The 20,623-nt window shown below is 33.9% G+C and overlaps 2 protein-coding genes across 2 annotated transcripts; one reads left to right on the forward strand and one right to left on the reverse strand.

Moving 5' to 3' along the window:
- Positions 1-489: 489 nt before the first annotated feature.
- Positions 490-13,098, reverse strand: LOC117343337 (kunitz-type serine protease inhibitor bitisilin-3-like). Its single transcript, XM_033905678.1, has 7 exons — positions 13,043-13,098; positions 10,222-10,406; positions 7,836-7,923; positions 6,649-6,810; positions 2,615-2,656; positions 1,233-1,319; positions 490-918 (listed from the first exon to the last, which is right to left on the reverse strand). The coding sequence occupies exons 3-7, from the start codon at positions 7,918-7,920 to the stop codon at positions 755-757; spliced, it is 540 nt and encodes a 179-aa protein (XP_033761569.1). The 5' UTR covers positions 7,921-7,923; positions 10,222-10,406; positions 13,043-13,098; the 3' UTR covers positions 490-754.
- On the forward strand, positions 12,137-20,591 carry LOC117344216 (peptidyl-glycine alpha-amidating monooxygenase A-like). The gene is made up of 12 exons (XM_033906887.1): positions 12,137-12,296; positions 12,683-12,734; positions 13,185-13,272; positions 15,060-15,157; positions 15,514-15,585; positions 15,743-15,794; positions 16,117-16,181; positions 17,058-17,141; positions 17,442-17,518; positions 18,064-18,117; positions 18,580-18,629; positions 19,682-20,591. Exons 1-12 carry the CDS (start codon positions 12,183-12,185, stop codon positions 19,896-19,898), a joined length of 1,023 nt encoding a protein of 340 aa, XP_033762778.1. The 5' UTR covers positions 12,137-12,182; the 3' UTR covers positions 19,899-20,591.
- The last annotated feature ends 32 nt before the right edge of the window (positions 20,592-20,623 follow it).

The following is a 20,623-nucleotide window of genomic DNA, read 5'->3' on the forward strand; positions in this document are numbered from 1 at the left end:
TATTTCAACATCATTCCTGTTCCATACGTTTCACATGACTGTAGATTGTTTATTTTGTTTAACGTCCTATTAACAGCCAGGGTCATTTAAGGACGTGCCAGGTTTTGGAGTTGGAGGAAAGCCGGAGTACCCGAGAAAAACCACCGACCTACGGTCAGTACCTGGCAACTGCCCCATCCCAGAGGTGGAGGGCTAGTGATAAAGAGTCGGGACGCCGATTGTAGATCACATATTCCAATAACCGACAAAAATCATTATCTTATATAGCTTTTTGAAATGTAGCACACACTTATGTAAAGAGTTTGTTCAATTAGTCCTGACTCAACAAAAAGGCTCAACAAAATTGTGACATACATTCATGATTTGTTTTCGAAGTAAGAGATGCAAAATGTCGTATGAGGTAGCTTTACATAATTTGATGTGATAGATGTAACGTCACAAGCAGTGTCACATAATAAGAAATAAATACAAATACAAAACAAATTCACTGCAATATGTTGTTTATTCAATATATAATAGATGTGGTATATGTTATTTAAGAAAAATATTGTTATCTTAAAACAGGTATAGAAATATATCTAGGATTATGTAATTGGTTAAATATAGTAAAATTATCGTTGACAGATATAAGTGAAAACAGATATGCTGTCAACAGCCTTTTGACTTCTGTTGCCAGTGACTTCTGTTGCCAGTGACTTCTGTTGCCAGTGACTTATGTTGCCATGACTTATGTTGCCAGGGGATTGTCGATATGCTAATTACGACAGTCCGCCCTACAGGCCGCTCGTGTCGCGAATCTATTCCTATTTCCACCTCTGCCGTTGTACGTGAACGTTCGGCACCGGGAGGCAGCAGTATCCCAGTAGAATCTCGTTATCGCCAGATTCCCGTGTCCAGCAACAGGAGGCAACAGACAATCTGCATGCAAAATGTAAATACCAAAACTGTAGGTGAAAACAAATGCATATAATTTTTTTAAAACAAATGCAAATAATGTTATGCCTAAAGTTAAATTTCGTCATCTTGAGCTCGAATTCGAAGATCCTGCTAAATTCGATGTAAAAATTAATTTCAAAAAGTGAAAATTCTATATAAAGTATATTGTAACGTGAATCACGTGAATAAAGTCTCACAGGGAGCTATTTTACCCTGTGTCACGCGAGATCTCGTCAGGGTCACATGAACGTTTTTTGCGTAATGAAACATCTAGTTCCAACATGTTAAATACTCACCCAGCCTACGGGCAGACGTCCCCTGCATCATTGACAACATCATCACGGAAATCAGGGCTACTGCGAATGTCTTCATCTCGGAGTCACCTGTATATATATAGAGAGAATATAAACTTTATTTAAATTACGACAATTGCAAAACAAGCTATATCCACTTATATTTTCGAGTTCTTTATTAACTTTGAGTCTTCCGACTCATCAGTAAAATTCAAATACATTATTATACACATTTACATAACTGATAATATTAAAGAATACTAAATACATGTAAGAGACAATATTCTCGGAGAGCATTACTATAAATCACTATTGCTGGGCCGTTCGAAAGCGCTCGATGGTTATTTCTATGAGATGAAACCGAGTACCCGGAGAAAACCCACCTGGAATTACGCGAGGGGATTTACTATGGTTATACAAATGCATTCTGTTTCTATCGGCTTAAAATCTCTCTTATCATGTGAATCAATATTATATTTCCTGTCATATATCAGCATGTAAACTTTATTCATTTTACAACAATTGCGAAACAAGTAATATCACCGTATATTAATCACTCTTATTGGCCCGGATGGAAGCGTACAAGGGGTCTTACTGTGGGAGGAAACCGGAGTAACAGAGGAAAACCCACGTGGTCGGGCAGGTGACCCCATACCTTTTCACGTCCGATCGAGGAATCGAACCCCGGCCGCCCAGGTGAAAGGCAAGTGTGTTACCATGGTGCCACCCGGCCACCTTATATCAACATGGGGTGGTGATGTATTTTAGAAAATGTTAGATGTTAACACACTTGTTACGAAACAGCTGTAACAAGTTACAAGTAATAAGGTCGTCTATTGGAAAGAACTTTGTAGAACACTTCCTGAAATTGTTATGTTATTAGACAAGTGTTCCGACAAAGAAAGAAGTAGTATGTATCCTTTATTTTGATTATCATTTTCCGTAATACCAATATATATATATACAGCACTAAAAATGCTGCAGAGTAAAGTTATTCCTATCATGCCGAATAAAAACAATTAAGGCGAAATATTTAGGTATTTATTTCGTTTTATCGGTAAATTTAGTTGACTTATATTATCGCGATAATTTACAAAGATTATTAATTCATCAGTTGACCTAAGAAGCCATAATTATACAACAATTGCGAAACAACAATTTATCTTAACTCTCTCTTGATTGCCTAAGAGCGTGAGGGTGGGTTTACTGTGGGAGGAAAGTTAACCTGTCATGATAATGGCTAGGGGAGTTAACTCGACTAAAGTTAGTAGAGGAATATCCTTACTTTACAAACATAATCAACTAAACTAGTTACATAACCTTTATCTTATCAACCACATGGAATCCAGAAAGATGTGTTATATACATGTAAAATCCATACTCACTTAAACAACGTTCAACGGCAGTGGATGTAGACACGGCTAAGGCTGACAAAAAAATACGTTCGATGACGGCTTTTTATACTTTTTCATACCAGCAAAATGGTCAGTTAAATGGCCTAATTAATCAAGTGACCAGATGTTTAAATTTGACCGCTGCTTGACTTTAGCCCTTGTTTTGATAACGCGATGAAGATGTAACATATGGTAAGTGGTCGTTTTGCACCAACATACATCTGAACATCGCCGCAAAACATGTCTGATAATAAATATTATATATAGAGTATATCAATTTATAAATGGTTAGATCTCTGGTTAGAAAAATGCAGAATAGTCCAAAAAAACTTATCGACATGTTAATTGGAAAAAAAGTATGATTTTTACATTCATTCCAACGATTTTGTGAAAAAATAAACAAGGAACATTTTGTTTTGAAATCTGGCATTAGTATCTTCAATAAATTTTATATATGGTTACACAACTTCTTCATATTTGAGCAATGGATATTGGCAGTAAAATGTATGGTGGGCAAATGTCACAGGTTCCCATGGCATCTGCCCATATACATCTTGCTGCCATAACGACTATGACAACGTTAAAAACACTGGTCAATACTTACATGTATATTTACAGCGTGTTATCATTTTAAGCGCCCTTTTTATGTCACATGACTCGCTGGGTGTTGTAGCCTGAGGCACTGGGTGTTATAGCCTGATACACTAGGTGTTATACATGCAGGTGTATGGTGGCCACTGCCTCTTAGCTTTGTATCAAAGGGGAAAATACAGAGCAAATGTAAATATTTGTTGGTACATTCATGTAACATAGACATTCAAAATACAGTATCTTCTTAAAAATTACGAAATATCAGCATTCATTAAAGGGATATCATCATTTTATAAAGGTGAAGACTTAAATAGGCTATGCCTGATGTCTAATCATATTGACTTCCTGTATATCAATAAAATTTGTTGAAACTGAACGGGACATTCGGTTGTTGAAATATTTTGATGCTATGAAAATAATAGTAATCGGGAATCTTGTATTTGTCTTATTTAGTAAAAGCTACAAACTTTGCTGTAATACGATACTCAATGTCAAAAGATAACCCAAAGTTCTTATAAATCGAAGTGTTTAGAAGTGTAATTTCGACCCGAATTATGAACATTAATCGCCGCCAACGACTATCAATACGACCATGCGTAGACTAGTTCACGAAACAAAAAAGAAATTGACAAACGCGGCTCCCCGTCGTAGCGATTAACTAATGGGTCACTGAAAATGGAATCAGCGAAATACTGAGGACAGGACTAGATAGCGAACGTCATAAAAAGACATATAAATATCGGCAACCAGATGGAACTATACAGAGAGCGAAGGAGACCTTGTCGGTCGAGTCGAACGAGGAATCATCTGGATTCCTCTGCGGGATACTCGACAACCTGACAGGTTCGTAATGAAGTTATGCACATGCTGACAAATCACTGACATTAAAACTAAATAGTACCTCATCGAACCACTATAAATGAGTTAACAATTATACTGTGTCTTTGCCATATCTTGGTACTAAATATGTAGTCATTTCATTCATTTACATGCATGGCACACGTACAGTTTGCACGGCACATGTGTTTCTGCCCTGTGGGGTTCATATCTATGAGACTGTACATGTGTGTACAAGTTCAATTTGTGTGTTTTAGTGTTTATGTTTTCTATATTCCTAACTCCGTTACTCGCTTTACAGGTTATCAGAACATAAGTAATCTAGGAAAAATTAGCTATAATTGGAATTAATTATCACAGGAAAAACGATAAACCTAAACGATATATCTCGTCATGTAGCGATCTGTTTACGGTTGTCTGTGGTGTCACGTGATATCTAAATGAACCTGAGGGAGAGTGACGTAATATTCGAAAGCAGCGCACAGCGACAGAGTTTTGCTGATTTTCTGTACAAATATGATATATATTTCATCGCAGTTGGTCACTAATATGAAAGTAAGTTTCTTTTATTTATTAATCTCATGAAGTACTGTGCAACTCATATCTGCAGTTCGAATGAAGGAATGACTCTTTAACGAAAAATAAAACCTAATATTTGATAAACATGATAAAGAATTGCACAAAAGACACGCATATCAATGCATTAGCACCATGATTTCGTGTTTTTTTTTCAATATTGGATTAAAAAGGAACGTCAATTATATATGTATTTTCTAAACAGTGTCACTATTCATATAAATCAAAACGTGACTTACAGGTTAGGGTAAACCTAGGGGATTGAAGTCCACAGGCAGTGTCTACCACATTTAATCTAAATGAATAAAAGATACTAGCACCGTTCAATGAAAAAAAAAATAATAATAATACCGACATAATAACAAAACCATTACTCAAATTAAAAATCGATTAAACAAGGGGGAGATATAAACAAAAATATTATTTGCGGAGACTCGTGAAAGCGTATAGCAGAATGAGACAAGATGTTCCGGAAGAGTAAGCGTCTTCCGCTTCATTGACGACATCCGATATATAAACTAGGTCGAATCAGGGTTAAGTCATTACCTCGTCAGCCACCATACAACTCTAGGTCAAACCAGGGTTAAGTTATAACCTCGAATGAGAGCTAGGGTGGTGACAACGGAACCACTAGGCATATCAAGAATCATTACAAAAGGTCTTAGGTATCCACAACAGGAAATGATATATTTCCAAGTGAGATCAATAACTGCCCCATGATTTTTATAAACCTGCATCTCTCGAAACCTTGTATTGTTAACAATGGTCGACATTTGTCAGAAAAATCGAGAAAATGGCAACAAGCCCCTGAACATGAAATCAGCAAGGACATGTAAACGCTGTAAGAAGGGATATGCATGGATGTTGTTATCTAGAGAGAAAAAAATGGGAAATTGAAATCATCAAGCTTATCATACTACTTAAGTGTACACTGGTTGTCCTTGTTGGTTACGTTGCAAGTTAAGGACGAGGTAAGATGTTGACGAGTATGTAGTATTCTTGATTTCAAGTGTACATGTATATCCGATTAGCAGAGTCAATAAAGCTTTTGTATTTAAATATAACACATTATCAATATAGAGGAAATTGAAAGACTTTGCAATGTCTCTTTTACCTGCTTTGATCAGTTCGATATCGTATGAAACAAAAACAAGTCATCGAACAGAGGGAAATAGTTTGTTCCCATGCGGTATACACGAGGCAATCTATCAAATCTGGCATTATATGAAAGAATAAGATGATATGTATCTTCACTTTGTTTGTCAATTTTCTGTGAAGTCTCTTTCCCCAATAAATGGCTGCTATACATCATTGTCACGACAAACTTACCGGTGGTAAGGTTATGGTAGAAACAAATGCCGCCTTTCAACCCAAAACACAGTACACAATAACCAGGTAATGACGTCGATTACTACTCCTGGTACAGAGCGGGGCGGATATTTGGTTGTTGTGTTTGTTTTTGTACGTTTTGCAATATACTTGACTAAGAGTTACTTACGCACCAATGCTCCATCATATTAACCGCTTTAATTCAATTTCAGATAAAGCATGACTCTAGAAACGTCACATGAGATAAAGGTTGATTAGTTACGAAAGAGTCAACGTCATAATGAAGTCGTCTAGGTGTGGACTACAATATAGACAAAAAGTCTAAAAAGATATAAACAAGATATATATTTTCACGAGACCTTTTGAAAAAGAAAATGTATAACATGATTTGGCGTTGGATTCATCAGCGTTGCATAACTACAGATAATTCCTTATCTTAAGATTTTATATAGGAATGCATGGCACAACTTCAAAAGGAAAATTGGATTAATACGCAATGCTTTACTATGGAGAAATTTCATTAAGTTAGAGACCGTTGATAAAACTGATGACAAGGAAAGGTAAGCGTCCTCTATCGGTCCGACAAAACCTGTCATGCAAATTGAATAGATTCAATAATCATAAAACAAAGTTGCCATCAATATTGTGTTAATTCGCTTTATTCAAACAGTGACCACAATTCTAGAATCGACAGGTGCGACGACACGCGCGGCGAGTCCTAAATCGGTTTTCATTCCCACCGCAGCCGTAGTAGATGAATGACTTGCATCTCCCGCTTTGGCGGTCGTAGTAGAATCGTTGAACCCTAAAATTTTGGAAACCGCATGGCCTTCCCGGATGTGGAGGGAGTCTACCTATAATTAAAGCGACAAATGTATTTGTAGATTTACTGCAATGTAGCACGTAGTGTGGTTTTGCAAAAGTCCTATTTATAGCTATGGTCTTTGATGATAGAAACATGGAAAAAATATTAGAGTAGGACAATTAATATGTTCATGAGTATAATCAATTGAAAATGATATGGTTTGTTACCTCGGATTGTACCATATCAAATCATCTTTAATTTACCAATCCTTAACTTTCCGTTAATTAATTTATTCCTTGTGAGTGAAATTCAGATATGATATGGTTTTTACTTTGTTGGACATTGACATTAATCATAGTTTTATGGATTATACTATCAAGGATTTTAACTGTTTTTGCCAAGTGGTGGGCTGCTGTTTTTGTGCGTCTGCTGGCATGGGATAGGATAGAGAAAACTGAACAAAGACAATTTTTGGGGGTGAAACATATTTCCTCGTTTTGAGCTTTCAAATCCATCTTCAAGAAGTCGTGTAGTATTGCGGAGCAATCTTGACAAACAGTCTATCAGAATCCTTACTTTCAATGCCTTACTTTTACAGTTGTTTAAATTCCGATCATTTTCATGACTTCAATGTCCAGCACATCGTATCTACTTGCGTCAATTATCTACTTGTGTGAACTTAAAGTGTATTACATCATAGAAGCTCTTGATATCATTGGTAGATAAATCTTGTAATTGGCTGCATACTGTAATTTGAGTAGATCTGAATGTTTGTCAATGTTAACTGACATTACGTACATTTGAGTATATCTGAATGTTTTTCAATGTTTACTGACATTACGTACATTTGAGTAGATCTGAATGTTTGTCATTGTTTACTGACATTACGTACATTTGAGTAGATCTGAATGTTGTCAATGTTTACTGACATTACGTACATTTGATCTGAATGTTTGTCAATGTTTACTGACAATACGTACATTTGAGTAGATCTGAATGTTTGACAATGTTAACTGACATTACGTACATTTGAGTATATCTGAATGTTTGTCAATGTTTACTGACATTACGTACATTTGCGTTGTCGACGTCTGGCCTCAATTGTAGCCATCAACAGCATAAAGGCGAAAAGTACCAGTAAAATCCTCGAGCTCGTCATTGTCTGAATGATAAGATAAACCAGGAAATACAAACAATGACAAAAAAACAAAACGTCTTACAATATACTGTTTGACCAGACAAGTTGCAGAATTGCCCAAAAGGCACGCCAAAAATCAGCATATTTAAACACGAAATAATATAAACCATATATTAGAATATGGCATGAAACACCGCTGAAACAATTGGTTCTAGGGGTAAAACAGACACATCAAAACCCGTACGGACGTTGGAAATGAACCTAAACAAATATTTATATGTAGAAGGGGTGTACATACCACATAATTCAAATCATATTGTAAATTTTGAATATTGAATATGAATGTTATTAAAAAATTACACGATCGTGCCACTATTTATAATTATTAATCTTACAGTTTATAAAGTCTATACCATATTCATATCATGTGACACAAACAAAAGCTGAGATCGAAAAGTATTCAACGACAATTCATTGCCAGAACTTGTAAGGAAATTATCGAATTCTGTTACATGATCCACACATTTAAAGTCCGACATAGAACCTTGGAAACGTGTATAAATATATCCGCTGCACTGTGCAGAGAGCCAAAATGAATCAAAATGGTATCTGATTGGCTCTTTGAGGACTCGTCAGTTATGCTAAGGTCCGAATATAGCATTGAACTAATGAAGGCACTCCAAGTTTTATAAGTTTAATACTTAAGCATTGATGTCATGTTTTTTTAGTTTCATCGGGGTATGAAACAAATTTTGTTTGCAAACTGAATAAATCCGCGTAGCGGATTCTTACAGAAGTTTGCAAACAAAATTTGTTTCATACCCCGATGAAACTAAAAAAAATTGACATCAACGCTTATAATTAATTTTTGAAAATGATTTTCTAATTCAAAACATGTTTTATGTACAATTTTACTGGTTTTAAATGGGATTCTTTTTCTCAAATCAATACGCAGTGTCAATTATCGTATTGTGACGTCACATTTTTCGCGTCATTCTCGGAATTTCTTTCATAGAAGAATGAAAAGAATTTTTCGACCAATCACATTTGAGTATTTACCATGAAAACAAAGAAAAATTAATTATATCACTTTACAACATAATTACATTTGCATTATAATACGAAGTTCCCATTTGATATTGAACAAAAATTATACATACTGTTAGTTAAATACCCGGAATAAGTTCGCAAATATACATTTTACACACAATCAAATGTTTTCTCATGACATTTGTTAAATATTATCATTTTGTGTTGAAGATTGAGGCGATGGCCTATGATCTGCATCTACATATGTAAACATAATTCTTACCCAGACATTTTCGTAGGTATATATATATATATCTCATACAATTATAAAAAACAAGTATTAACGAAAAACAATATGAAGTAATGAGGTACTTAAATTGTTAAACTGATCTATGACTGACTAGGACATCACTAATGAGGTACTTACCTTGTTATACTGATCTATGTCTGACTAGGACATCACTAATGAGGTACTTACCTTGTTATCCTGATCTATGTCTGACTGAGACATCACTGAAGAGGTACGTACCTCGTTATACTGATCTATGTCTGACTGGGACATCACTAATGAGGTACTTACTTTGTTATACTGATCTATGTCTGACTGGGACATCACTAATGAGGTACTTACCTTGTTATACTGATCTATGTCTGACTGGGACATCACTAATGAGGTACTTACCTTGTTATACTGATCTATGTCTGACTGGGACATCACTAATGAGGTACTTACCTTGTTATACTTATCTATGTCGGACTGGGACATCACTAATGATGTACTTACCTTGTTATACTGATCTATGTCTGACTGGGACATCACTAATGAGGTACTTACCTTGTTATACTGATCTATGTCTGACTTGGACATCACTAATGAGGTACTTACCTTGTTATACTGATCTATGTCTGACTGGGACATCACTAATGAGGTACTTACCTTGTTATACTGATCTATGTCTGACTGGGACATCACTAATGAGGTACTTACCTTGTTATACTGATCTATATCTGACTGGGACATCACTAATGATGTACTTACCTTGTTATACTGATCTATGTCTGACTGGGACATCACTAATGAGGTACTTACTTGTTATACTGATCTATGTCTGACTGGGACATCACTAATGAGGTACTTACCTTGTTATCCTGATCTATGTCTGACTGGGACATCACTAATGAGGTACATACCTTGTTATACTGATCTATGTCTGACTGGGACATCACTAATGAGGTACTTACCTTGTTATACTGATCTATGTCTGACTAGGACATCACTAATGAGGTACTTACCTTGTTATCCTTACCTGAAGTACGAGTGAAGATGTCATCAGTCTGATCGCGGTACTTATACTTTAATTTGTATGGATGTAACAGGTGTACCAAGCCGATCGCGTGATGCCTGCAGGATAATTCTAAAACGTATTTGTTTCAGAGACAGATATGCTGACCTTTTTTACCAGACTTCGGTGAATAACCTGAAATCAATTCGGACATATTATAATTATGCTCAGTTAGGAGCCAAATTGTTCCGCGATATATTTATACCACACACAATTGAAGAGCACATTGATAAATTATTTTGTTGTTGTTGTTTTTTATTTATTGATTAATACATTATGATCAAGATTGCTGATTGTTAATAAAACAAAGATACATGTATCTAAACAAATGGACAAATTGCAGATAAGAATTTACTGGACAAGCAGCTGTGCTAACATATCAAATACCGTGTAATTAATTATATGATTAATGATTATATATATATATATATATATAAATGCCACAGGCCCTTCAGTCAGTATATGATATCCAAAGCTGTGGTCAATGACTGGTCAACAGGGTAACCGTGTGGTCAGCAGGTATCTGATTATTTATTTTAAATATGATTTTATGCAGTAAGTATAGATTGGTTGTTTTCGTTATCTATCGATTAAGTGTCCATCGGTTCAAGTCAAACTATTCCTGTCTAAATGTGGTCAGCTCGCATTTTGTCATTTTAATCTTATTAATGGCTTCAACTATCCTTCAGACTAGAGAGAATTTTACCACTCCAATTAATTATGGAGTTAAAAGACCAGTTCACTACGGAAGGAAAGAGATGTTATGCTAAATGCTTTAACTTTTGAATCCTATATACATATATCTTAGCAAATTACGTTTTTGTTGTTAAGAAATATTTCCGCATAGTGAACATCAGCTAGGAATATCGGATTAAAAAGTAGCTATGAAAACCATTTCGTCCGGCATCCCGAGTTATTGAAATAGTGAGACAAACTCTTGAATACATGTAAACAACACAGGTGGTGGAAGCTGGATGTTACTGTCGAGAAATAGGCAACTCCCATCAAGAAAATTGATATATCAACGCTTATCATAATCTGAATGGTAATTTGTTCCTACAGATCTTACAGTAAGTAAAATCAAAAGCAAGGAATGCAGCTGATTAGGATGGGTCATGTAGCCTCTTTGATTGTTAGTTTAACAAGATATATATATATATATATATATATACGATCATAGTTGTCAATAAATGCTTTGTTATGTAAAACAACATATCACTAATACAACGTAAAAAGATAGAGTCAAACCTGTCACATTTGACCTTCACAGTAGAGCATGTTTTTGTATACTTCTTTTTTTGTGAAACGTTAATGATTCATGGAAACGCACCTATCCTTTTTGGAAATACCTGACTGGTTCTCCATTAAACCGCAAATGGTAATGATGCACATTTAATTAGTTGCAGCTACACGTATATTAGAGTATGAAATATCTATACTTCCCTGTAGTGACTACCGCTACAATGTTAACACTAAGATGATAAGGCACAGGTCGTGATCCTGACAGTCCTATTGTGACGAAAAGTGCTAGTTCATAAAACTGATCTCTCTGAGCACCGACTGGAAATGATTGATGGGAAAAACATCCAACAAAAAACACACAAATGAAGGCCAAATTAACATATATGATATTTTTATAGGTCTAAGGTCTGTCTGACGTCACTACAGGAGAGTATATATGTTTCGTAATCACATACATCTGAAACTCTAACTTATTAAGTTGATGTATCTCACTACCATTTGCGGTTTCATGGAGAACCCATGAGGTTTTTCCTAAAAGGATAGGTGCGTTTCCAGGAATCATTTACATTTTCAAGTTCCCATGAAAAAAACACCCAAGCATACAAAACTGATTTTCTTGAGCTACTCTGTATCATTTGTGAACACATTTCTACCAGACAACCAGACACTATGTTGTACCTGTTCGTGATAGTCGTCCTAACACTGCCATACATAGGCAGTTCCATGCCTTCCTATCATCAAGAGGTTTTACAAATACCTCTGTCATCCTTTGTTGGACCAGACGTAAGTAAACAAATCACATATCTATCCTCGGCCTTAGTATTATACGTAGTTTGATATTTTGTCAGTTTGTTTAGATTTTAGATTGGTTTTTGTTGTAGTTGTTGTTGTTATGTTCTCTTTTTTTTTAATTTTAATTTTTTGTATTTTTCTGTTTTAGGGTTTTTTATTTCTCTTTTATATGAAATTTTTTATTTGTTTTTGGATTGTCAACCTATGGTATTTTTTTTTTAAATTTAGTTCTGCCCTTGGCAATGCGATCATTTTGGAAGATTAAGAAATTGAGGATATTGACCCCTTCTCAAATATATCTCTATCGCTTAAATCTAAGAAAATACAAGATAAATGTAAACGTATAAACAAAATTACAATTGTCATTATATTTACAGAAAGTTCAATATGCCTGCATCTCTGTACCGCTGAAAGCCAATGAATATATAGGTAAACACTTTTTTCACATTTGTATTATACTTTTTATTTTTACATTTACATCTTTTATATATAGTATATGTTCTATTACAGTAAATGTGACTATCAGTTGTATTTTTCTTACGCAGATTCAGGTAATGACAATCAATTTACATATTTATCTTATACAGGTAAATAATGCTTGATATACACTGTAGCGTCAGATATGATAAGAACATCACAGATAATAATGTTTATAGCTTATCAAATCATTATTATCAACTATGCTTTAAAAATAACTTCAGTTAGTACACTGATGGATTTTGTATTTTAATAGTTACCTATTGAGATGGAAGCGCGGGCGGGATGTCTTCATGGGAGGGGAACCTGTGCATTCTGAAAAAATAAACACTGTTTTGTAAGAATTGTGATGATGAAATTTAAGTGGAAAATGTTTGTAAATTTGTTTCACGATATTTGCAGTTGATTTCCAGCCTCATTCACCATCTGGAGGAGTCCATCACATGGCACTGTACTCATGTGTAGAACCGTATGAACGACACTCCGTTTGGTAATATAGATTAAGTCATACAAGATAACCAATCATAACATACACATATAACCCAGTTAAAAATACATAATCACTCATTACAATATATGCGTAACCCATTAAAACATAGGAAATCCCATTAAAACATACTGATAATACATGTAAAATGCATGCATAACCCATTAAAACATAATGATAACCCTTTTAACTTACATGCATAACCCATTAATACATACATATATAATCCATTAAAACATACATGATAGCCACTTTAAACATACATGTATAACCATTTAAAACATACATGTATAACAATTTAAAACATACATGTATAACCCATTAAAACATACATGTATAACCATTTAAAACATACATGTATAACCCATTAAAACATACATGTATAACCCATTAAAACATGCATGCATGTATAACCCATTAAAACATGCATGTATGTATAACCCATTAAAACATACATGTATAACCCATTAAAACATACATGTATAACCCATTAAAACATGCATGTATAACCCATTAAAACATGCATGCATGTATAACCCATTAAAACATGCATGTATGTATAACCCATTAAAACATTCATGTATAACCCATTAAAACATACATGTATAACCCATTAAAACATACATGTATAACCATTGAAAACATGCATGTATAACCCATTAAAACATGCATGTATAACCCATTAAAACATGCATGTATAACCCATTAAAACATGCATGTATAACCCAATAAAACATACATGTATAACCCATTAAAACATACATGTATAACCCATTAAAACATGCATGTATAACCCATTAAAACATGCATGTATAACCCATTAAAACATACATGTATAACCCATTAAAACATACATGTATAACCCATTTAAAACATGCATGTATAACCCATTAAAACATGCATGTATAACCCATTAAAACATACATGTATAACCCATTAAAACATACATGTATAACCCATTAAAACATACATGTATAACCCATTAAAACATACATGTATAACGCATTAAAACATACATGTATAACCCATTAAAACATTCATGTATAACCCATTACAACATACATGTATAACCCATTAAAACCTACATGTATAACCCATTAAAACATACATGTATAACCACTTTAAACATACATGTATAACCATTTAAAACATACATGTATAACCCATTAAAACATACATGTATAACCCATTAAAACATACATGTATAACCCATTAAAACATGCATGTATAACCCATTAAAACATACATGTATAACCCATTAAAACATACATGTATAACCAATTAAAACATACATGTATAACCCATTAAAACATGCATGTATAACCCATTAAAACATGCATGTATAACCCATTTAAAACATTCATGTATAACCAATTACAACATACATATATAACCCTTTACTATTTTTTTCTTGCTGGATGTTGTATGTATCAAACGACGATGATTAGACGTCTAATTAAGTGGCATTTTTATTCCAATTTTATAAGGAAATTTTAAACAAGACCTGAACAATATACACCTTCTTTGGTTGAAGTTTTGTATATGATAGGAATATCTTTTAGAAATCAAAGAATAGTTGCTTCATGACACAACAGTATTTACTCTGTAGTACGTTCCTCAGAAGCTTTTGATAAATCTTTTTCTTCATACCCATATATCAGTTATATTAACATATGTTTATCCAATTTGATAAAAACTGACTTTTGTGATTTGTTGTTGTTGTTGTTATTGTTGTTGTTGTTGTTGTTGTTACTTATACTCATACTGATGCTCACCTTATGTTATTACAGGGAGTGCATTGACCCCAAACATGTCTGTAAGACAGCTACTGAGAAGAGGGGTGTGTATGCCTGGAATTTAGGCGCCCCAGGCTGGACCTTACCATCATGTACGTTGTATATTAGAATATTCACATAGACTATTTTTGTTAGCATGTTCATGTATATATAAAATTGAAGATATGCAAACGTTAATATGTTTTATCATTCATATATATATATAATTACTCTTATTGCACATTTAAACCTGAATATCTATTACATTCATTTCTCATCATTCAGCTTTTCTTATTTTTCGTTCTTATATCTTTTCACTCACTTACTATAAACATACTTATTATTTTAAAGTATATTAAGTCTAAAATTGCATCAACGTCTTCAAAAGTAACTGTATAGCCCGTCGTAAGGCACAGCTCTAATCACAATTGTATTCTAATAAAATCGTGAATCGTCAATCCTGATTCAGACACTGGGATCTTCACGGGAAATTCTTCGGGGTTCCTCGTTTTCCAGATCCATGGACGGCACGATCTTACACGTAAGTTTTCAGGTTCGGAAAGGATTCTATTTATTTTGTTTTCTTTGTCATTCGGGTGAAATCATTATTGTAAAAAGATTGATGATGATTGGATTCTCTATAGTTTAAATGTGTTTTACATCATGATCTTCTCATATTTAAAGCATTTCAATTTCAGAGAATCATCTGGATAAATATGGAAGCATAGCCCTGGAATTTAGGACAAAAAGGTAACGATATTCATAATTTCTCACAGTCATTTTATCTCAAAAAGGGATTGATGTTGATCAAATGCATTTATCTTCCTTCAATCATATCTGTTATGAATTACATATATATGACCTTTTTATGGTTCGCGATACAGTTTTTCCCGGTATTGTCGGGATGTTACCGAATACTTTCGTTATATGTCAATATATATATCACCTTGTTTACATAACGCTTTGATTATTACATGCTACATCAATTAATTAACATTTAATTAATATTTCATCTATCACTTTTTAATGTTGCCGATTATTTTCATTTTATTCGGATATTTTTTACTTCTAGACCACCGCTGGACACAGTAATGAAAGTCTATGGATCCGACGGATACATCCCCGCTAACACTCTAGGTACGTAAATAGTGTAATAGTGTATGTGTATGGAGTAGACGGATATATCCCCCTAGCACTCTAGGTACGGAAACAGTGTTAAACATGTAAGAAGTAGTCGAATTTACCATTTTTTTACTATTAAAGTTGTTATTTCCGCTGGGAGTTTAAATTTCACGATTTCACGGCGAAATGGCCTTCCCGTATTTATCGTTAATTCTCCCTGTTGTTAATTTCCACGTTTGCTATAAATCAAGGTAAAATGTTATTGATGACGCGTTCTCAAAATAACAACAGATTACATTGTTGTCTTAACAATTACATGGTGTTTTTTTTCAATAATTTAATTGTATGAGAAAGTAATGCCTTGATATGTTATGACAAAGTGTCATCATAGTGTATGAGGTACAATGATGGAAAGCTGAAGACATCAGATCACAAAAAGTTAAAAAGGAGTATAGAAACATCAAGCAATGAATACAATCTTCAAATACATATAAAGTAATTGATAAATTATATGTGAATTAATGTTATTTAAGGAAACAAAAATGTTGAAATTCAGAAGGGAAGCCGGGAAAACAATAAAATGGCTAGAGAAGTATGAAACTTCAAAATAAGAGGACCGCCAATCTTGTATATGCACCGTAAAAATAAAATAACAGTACATTATGATGTATAATTGTAATACAAATTTACATATTCCTACAAAAACTTATTAAAACTGTTTCATGGAATACTTTCAAATTTAAAAAAGACACGAAATTTGTCGACTCATTTGGAGTAATTTATATAGATATGGTACTGCAAGTGTTTGATCATTTTAATATCAACACTTCCGCTTTGTATTTCCAGTTAAAGTACCACTAACAACAATGTCATTTCTTTTTGATATTTAAGGTTTTACAACAGACGTAGCCTGCACCTGGGACATGAGCATCAGTGCTCCAATCGTTGGATATGCCTTACATACACACGACTATGGTACGTTGATTCATCACTGTTAAACTCTTTTGATAAAGTGGATTGTATGATAACAATATTTCATCCCCTCCATCATAGAATCATGCCAGTCTTCACTGACTAAATGTATAAGAATATGGATGTCACAAACTCAAGCACACACATAATCATTTCAAGTTTCATTAAGGATATTACTGAATTTTACGTGAATAATTATTCCTTTCGTCAGAGCTGTGCAGGCGTGTTCATCGTAATTTAAATCATAGACGGAAGGTGTAAGGTTAAATACATGAGTATATATTTATGTATGTATATTTTCAGGTGTAGCGGTATCAGCATACCTTATTAGAAATGGGACATGGATTGAGATAGGACGAGTTGACCCACGTTATTCAATGGTAAGATTTTTTAAATCCGTATAATTTGATGAATATAGTTTATTTCATTTCATATTGTGTCCTGTATTTCACTGTTGGATGTACAAAAACACCTGATATATCATTAAAAAGTAGTAGATAAGTTAATTTTGCATATATATCATTGATTTAAAAAAAATACGTATATTACTAAGAAAATTATAATTCACTATATACATTTGTATGTACATTTGATCGCATCATTGCTATTTTTAATCAACTTAATCATTGCAATGCATTTTAATTGGTGACATCCTTGTTGGTTTTGCGATAAATAATCTTAGATTTAAATTTTGTTATCATAATTTGTATTGACTCATGCTAGCTTTAATTTTCTTTATAAATATTTTTTCTCAACCTGAACAGTTATAGTTCAGCGCTAAGGAGTGTTTTTAGATCGGGTGTTAAATTTCTTTATAATCTCTGTTATTATACAATGTCCCATAATCAATGATATATAGAATTTAAAATTGTGAGTAGAAAAATGAACATGGTGATGAACGGATTTTGGCTTGTCTATTTTGTAGGTTACTTACGACACATCGGTCCGGAATCTGCACGTTCATCCAGGAGACACTGTGGTAAGTATCACCTTGGATTGATATTATGTTAAAGAGGCACCCCAAGGTGTAAACATGCTATACATATATGTAGATAACACAACACGGAATGTGCAAATGTCCTTTAGTTTATACATGGGATAATACTGAATTAAAATGTATTGTTTTACGGCCCATCGATAATTTCAGTCATTTATGACAAAGATAATGCTGTGTAACAATAATTAATATTTTTCCGGCGTGCCTCACTTAGCATTATTATTATTATTATTATTATTTCTTTATTTCCTCCAAATTGAAGAGTTACAAAACTGCCTCACTTGGCATATTATTAATGCGCCGGTTGGCAGTCTATGGGACGGTAATACTTAACGTGGCAGATTCATGAATATACTGATAATAATGATAGACAGAATATTTAGATGATTATTTTATATTTCTTTATAATTTTATAATTTCTACAAATGTTCCATTTTTCTGCAGGCTGTGCGATGTACATACGATAACCATGGTACTACAGATGTCCAAATGGGGTAAGTTTATTGTACAACTCGATAAATGTATCAAAGATATACCATTCCTTGTAACAATATAATGGAATTGATATATTATTACAGTAATGTTTTGTATTGTTGAATCAGTTAAGTACTGTTAAGGACGGGTGATCTAAGATTTATTTAGTCTCTTATCCCCCTGATCTATCATGTAATAGTCCGTGATGACATTAATAAAGGACGTCACACGATTGAGTCGGTGGTGAAAAATTACTCCTTCCGACAGCGTCTTAAAGGGATACTCGTGTTTGTTCTTATGAATAGGAGCTATATGATAACCAGGCACTTACACTCGCCCAAATGGCATGTGGAATTTATCATACTAGTGAAGAATATGATACTCAAATGAATGTTCTTTATCGTAACGATAATATAAAAACAAAACAAATAGCACCCTTCAGTCCGATAGCGTAAAGCCAAAAATGATTTCCACTACATTATACAGCTGTTTCTAGGACTCCGCAGGAAAGCCATAGAAGTTCCACAGAATTGTCAATATCTGTTAAGGGGATGCAATAAATCTGTAAATCAAACATTTCTTAATTTGCAATTTTGAATTTCTATAGAACTCAAAGGACGTGTGTACAATGTATATTCTAGATAGTGCCTAAATTCAAATGAATTAAAAAGTGGCATGGATGCTATAAAAAAAAACTTGGGAACAAAAGTTCACAAGTAGTGTCTTCCTCCTGCAATCGCATGGGACAGTACAAATAGTACTCAATACTGTAGACGTACATATTTCAGCGGTAATCTTATTTTAGCGCATTTCGCACAAGAAGCATTCCACTAAATTATGATTACCCTTATTGCACTTTCTATTTACTGCTTATAAATTAAATATTTTTGGCGAGTCAAGCAATCAATCAGCTAATCTGTTAAAGTTCGGAAATACGCCTAAATTTGAGTACGTCAAATAAAGTAAGTATTTATTAGTGGTAGTGATGTAGGTTACTCTTATTTACGAATTAAAACGCTGGACATCTTTTTAACAGGTATGATTATTTCTAATATCTGTGTTTTATTTTAAGATATAAACACTCGGACGAGATGTGTAACATGTTTTTCTACTACGCCATCCCACACAGCTTTGCCGAAACATCGACTATGACACCATGCTCTAACAACGCTCAAGATTTCCACTGGGAGGATGTGTTTGACAATATTCCATCCCTTGCCAGCGATGTATCGGGGGACACCGATCAAAACCGTTACATGAAGACCCATCATTTACCGAGAAAAATCTGAAAATGTGCCACACATGAAGAGATTGTTTGACAACCCGAAGATCGAGTAAAACCATATCGCTAAAGAGGACTTGTTGACAAAAGAACATATCTAACGCTTAAATCGAAAGTGTTTCATATATCCCTGATTAATGTTGAAATTGTATTTTTCACGATACCGTTCAATGAACATCAAGCCATCTGTGATTTGTGGAACCAGCTATTGCAACATGACTGTCGTGTAAAATTTGCGTCCATTTATGTACAATTTTGTTTGTATATACATTGCGATCCAGGTATCCATATAATGTAATAGACAATTCGTCACTATGATCATGTCAGGGTATCGGGCCGAACGTCACTGTGCAATTGAAACGTTATTTTATCAGAACGTAGATATGGCGAAGTGGTTTAAGCTGCGAGTATTTCTGTCTAGGCGATAAGGTGCAATTGGTCGTACGTTCAGGCCCAGTAAGGGCACGAGTCATAAAACAGTCGCCATTTGTGTATTACGTTTTTGACAACATGCTTGAAATCGATTGAAATTTGTTCTTTCAAAGTAACACGTGTGCAATATTTTAGGAAAATTTTCATAGATTTTGTGATATTACGGGTATCTCAATGATACTATCAACGTATATGTGTTTGTACATACCCTTTATGTTCTTTTTTTACTGTTGTTGATTTACAAATAAATATGGATGTTGCTAATTGATGAATTTGTTTTTGTGTAGTGTTGTGACGGTA

Source organism: Pecten maximus, chromosome 15 (genome assembly GCF_902652985.1).
Source record: "Pecten maximus chromosome 15, xPecMax1.1, whole genome shotgun sequence".
Taxonomy (NCBI): Eukaryota; Metazoa; Mollusca; class Bivalvia; order Pectinida; family Pectinidae; genus Pecten; species Pecten maximus.

Bases quoted from the DNA above. Each gene is read 5' to 3' on its own strand.
- LOC117343337 (XM_033905678.1), bottom strand. From the start codon at position 7,920: ATGACGAGCTCGAGGATTTTACTGGTACTTTTCGCCTTTATGCTGTTG. The intron at 2,657-6,648 runs GTCGATTCTAGA...TTTTTTTGTCAG, and splicing joins CCGCGCGTGTCGTCGCACCT to CCTTAGCCGTGTCTACATCC. The intron at 1,320-2,614 runs GTGAGTATGGAT...ATATATATACAG, and splicing joins TGCCGTTGAACGTTGTTTAA to GTGACTCCGAGATGAAGACA.
- LOC117344216 (XM_033906887.1), top strand. From the start codon at position 12,183: ATGTTGTACCTGTTCGTGATAGTCGTCCTAACACTGCCATACATAGGC. The intron at 13,273-15,059 runs GTAATATAGATT...ATGTTATTACAG, and splicing joins TATGAACGACACTCCGTTTG to GGAGTGCATTGACCCCAAAC. The intron at 18,118-18,579 runs GTAAGTATCACC...ATTTTTCTGCAG, and splicing joins TTCATCCAGGAGACACTGTG to GCTGTGCGATGTACATACGA.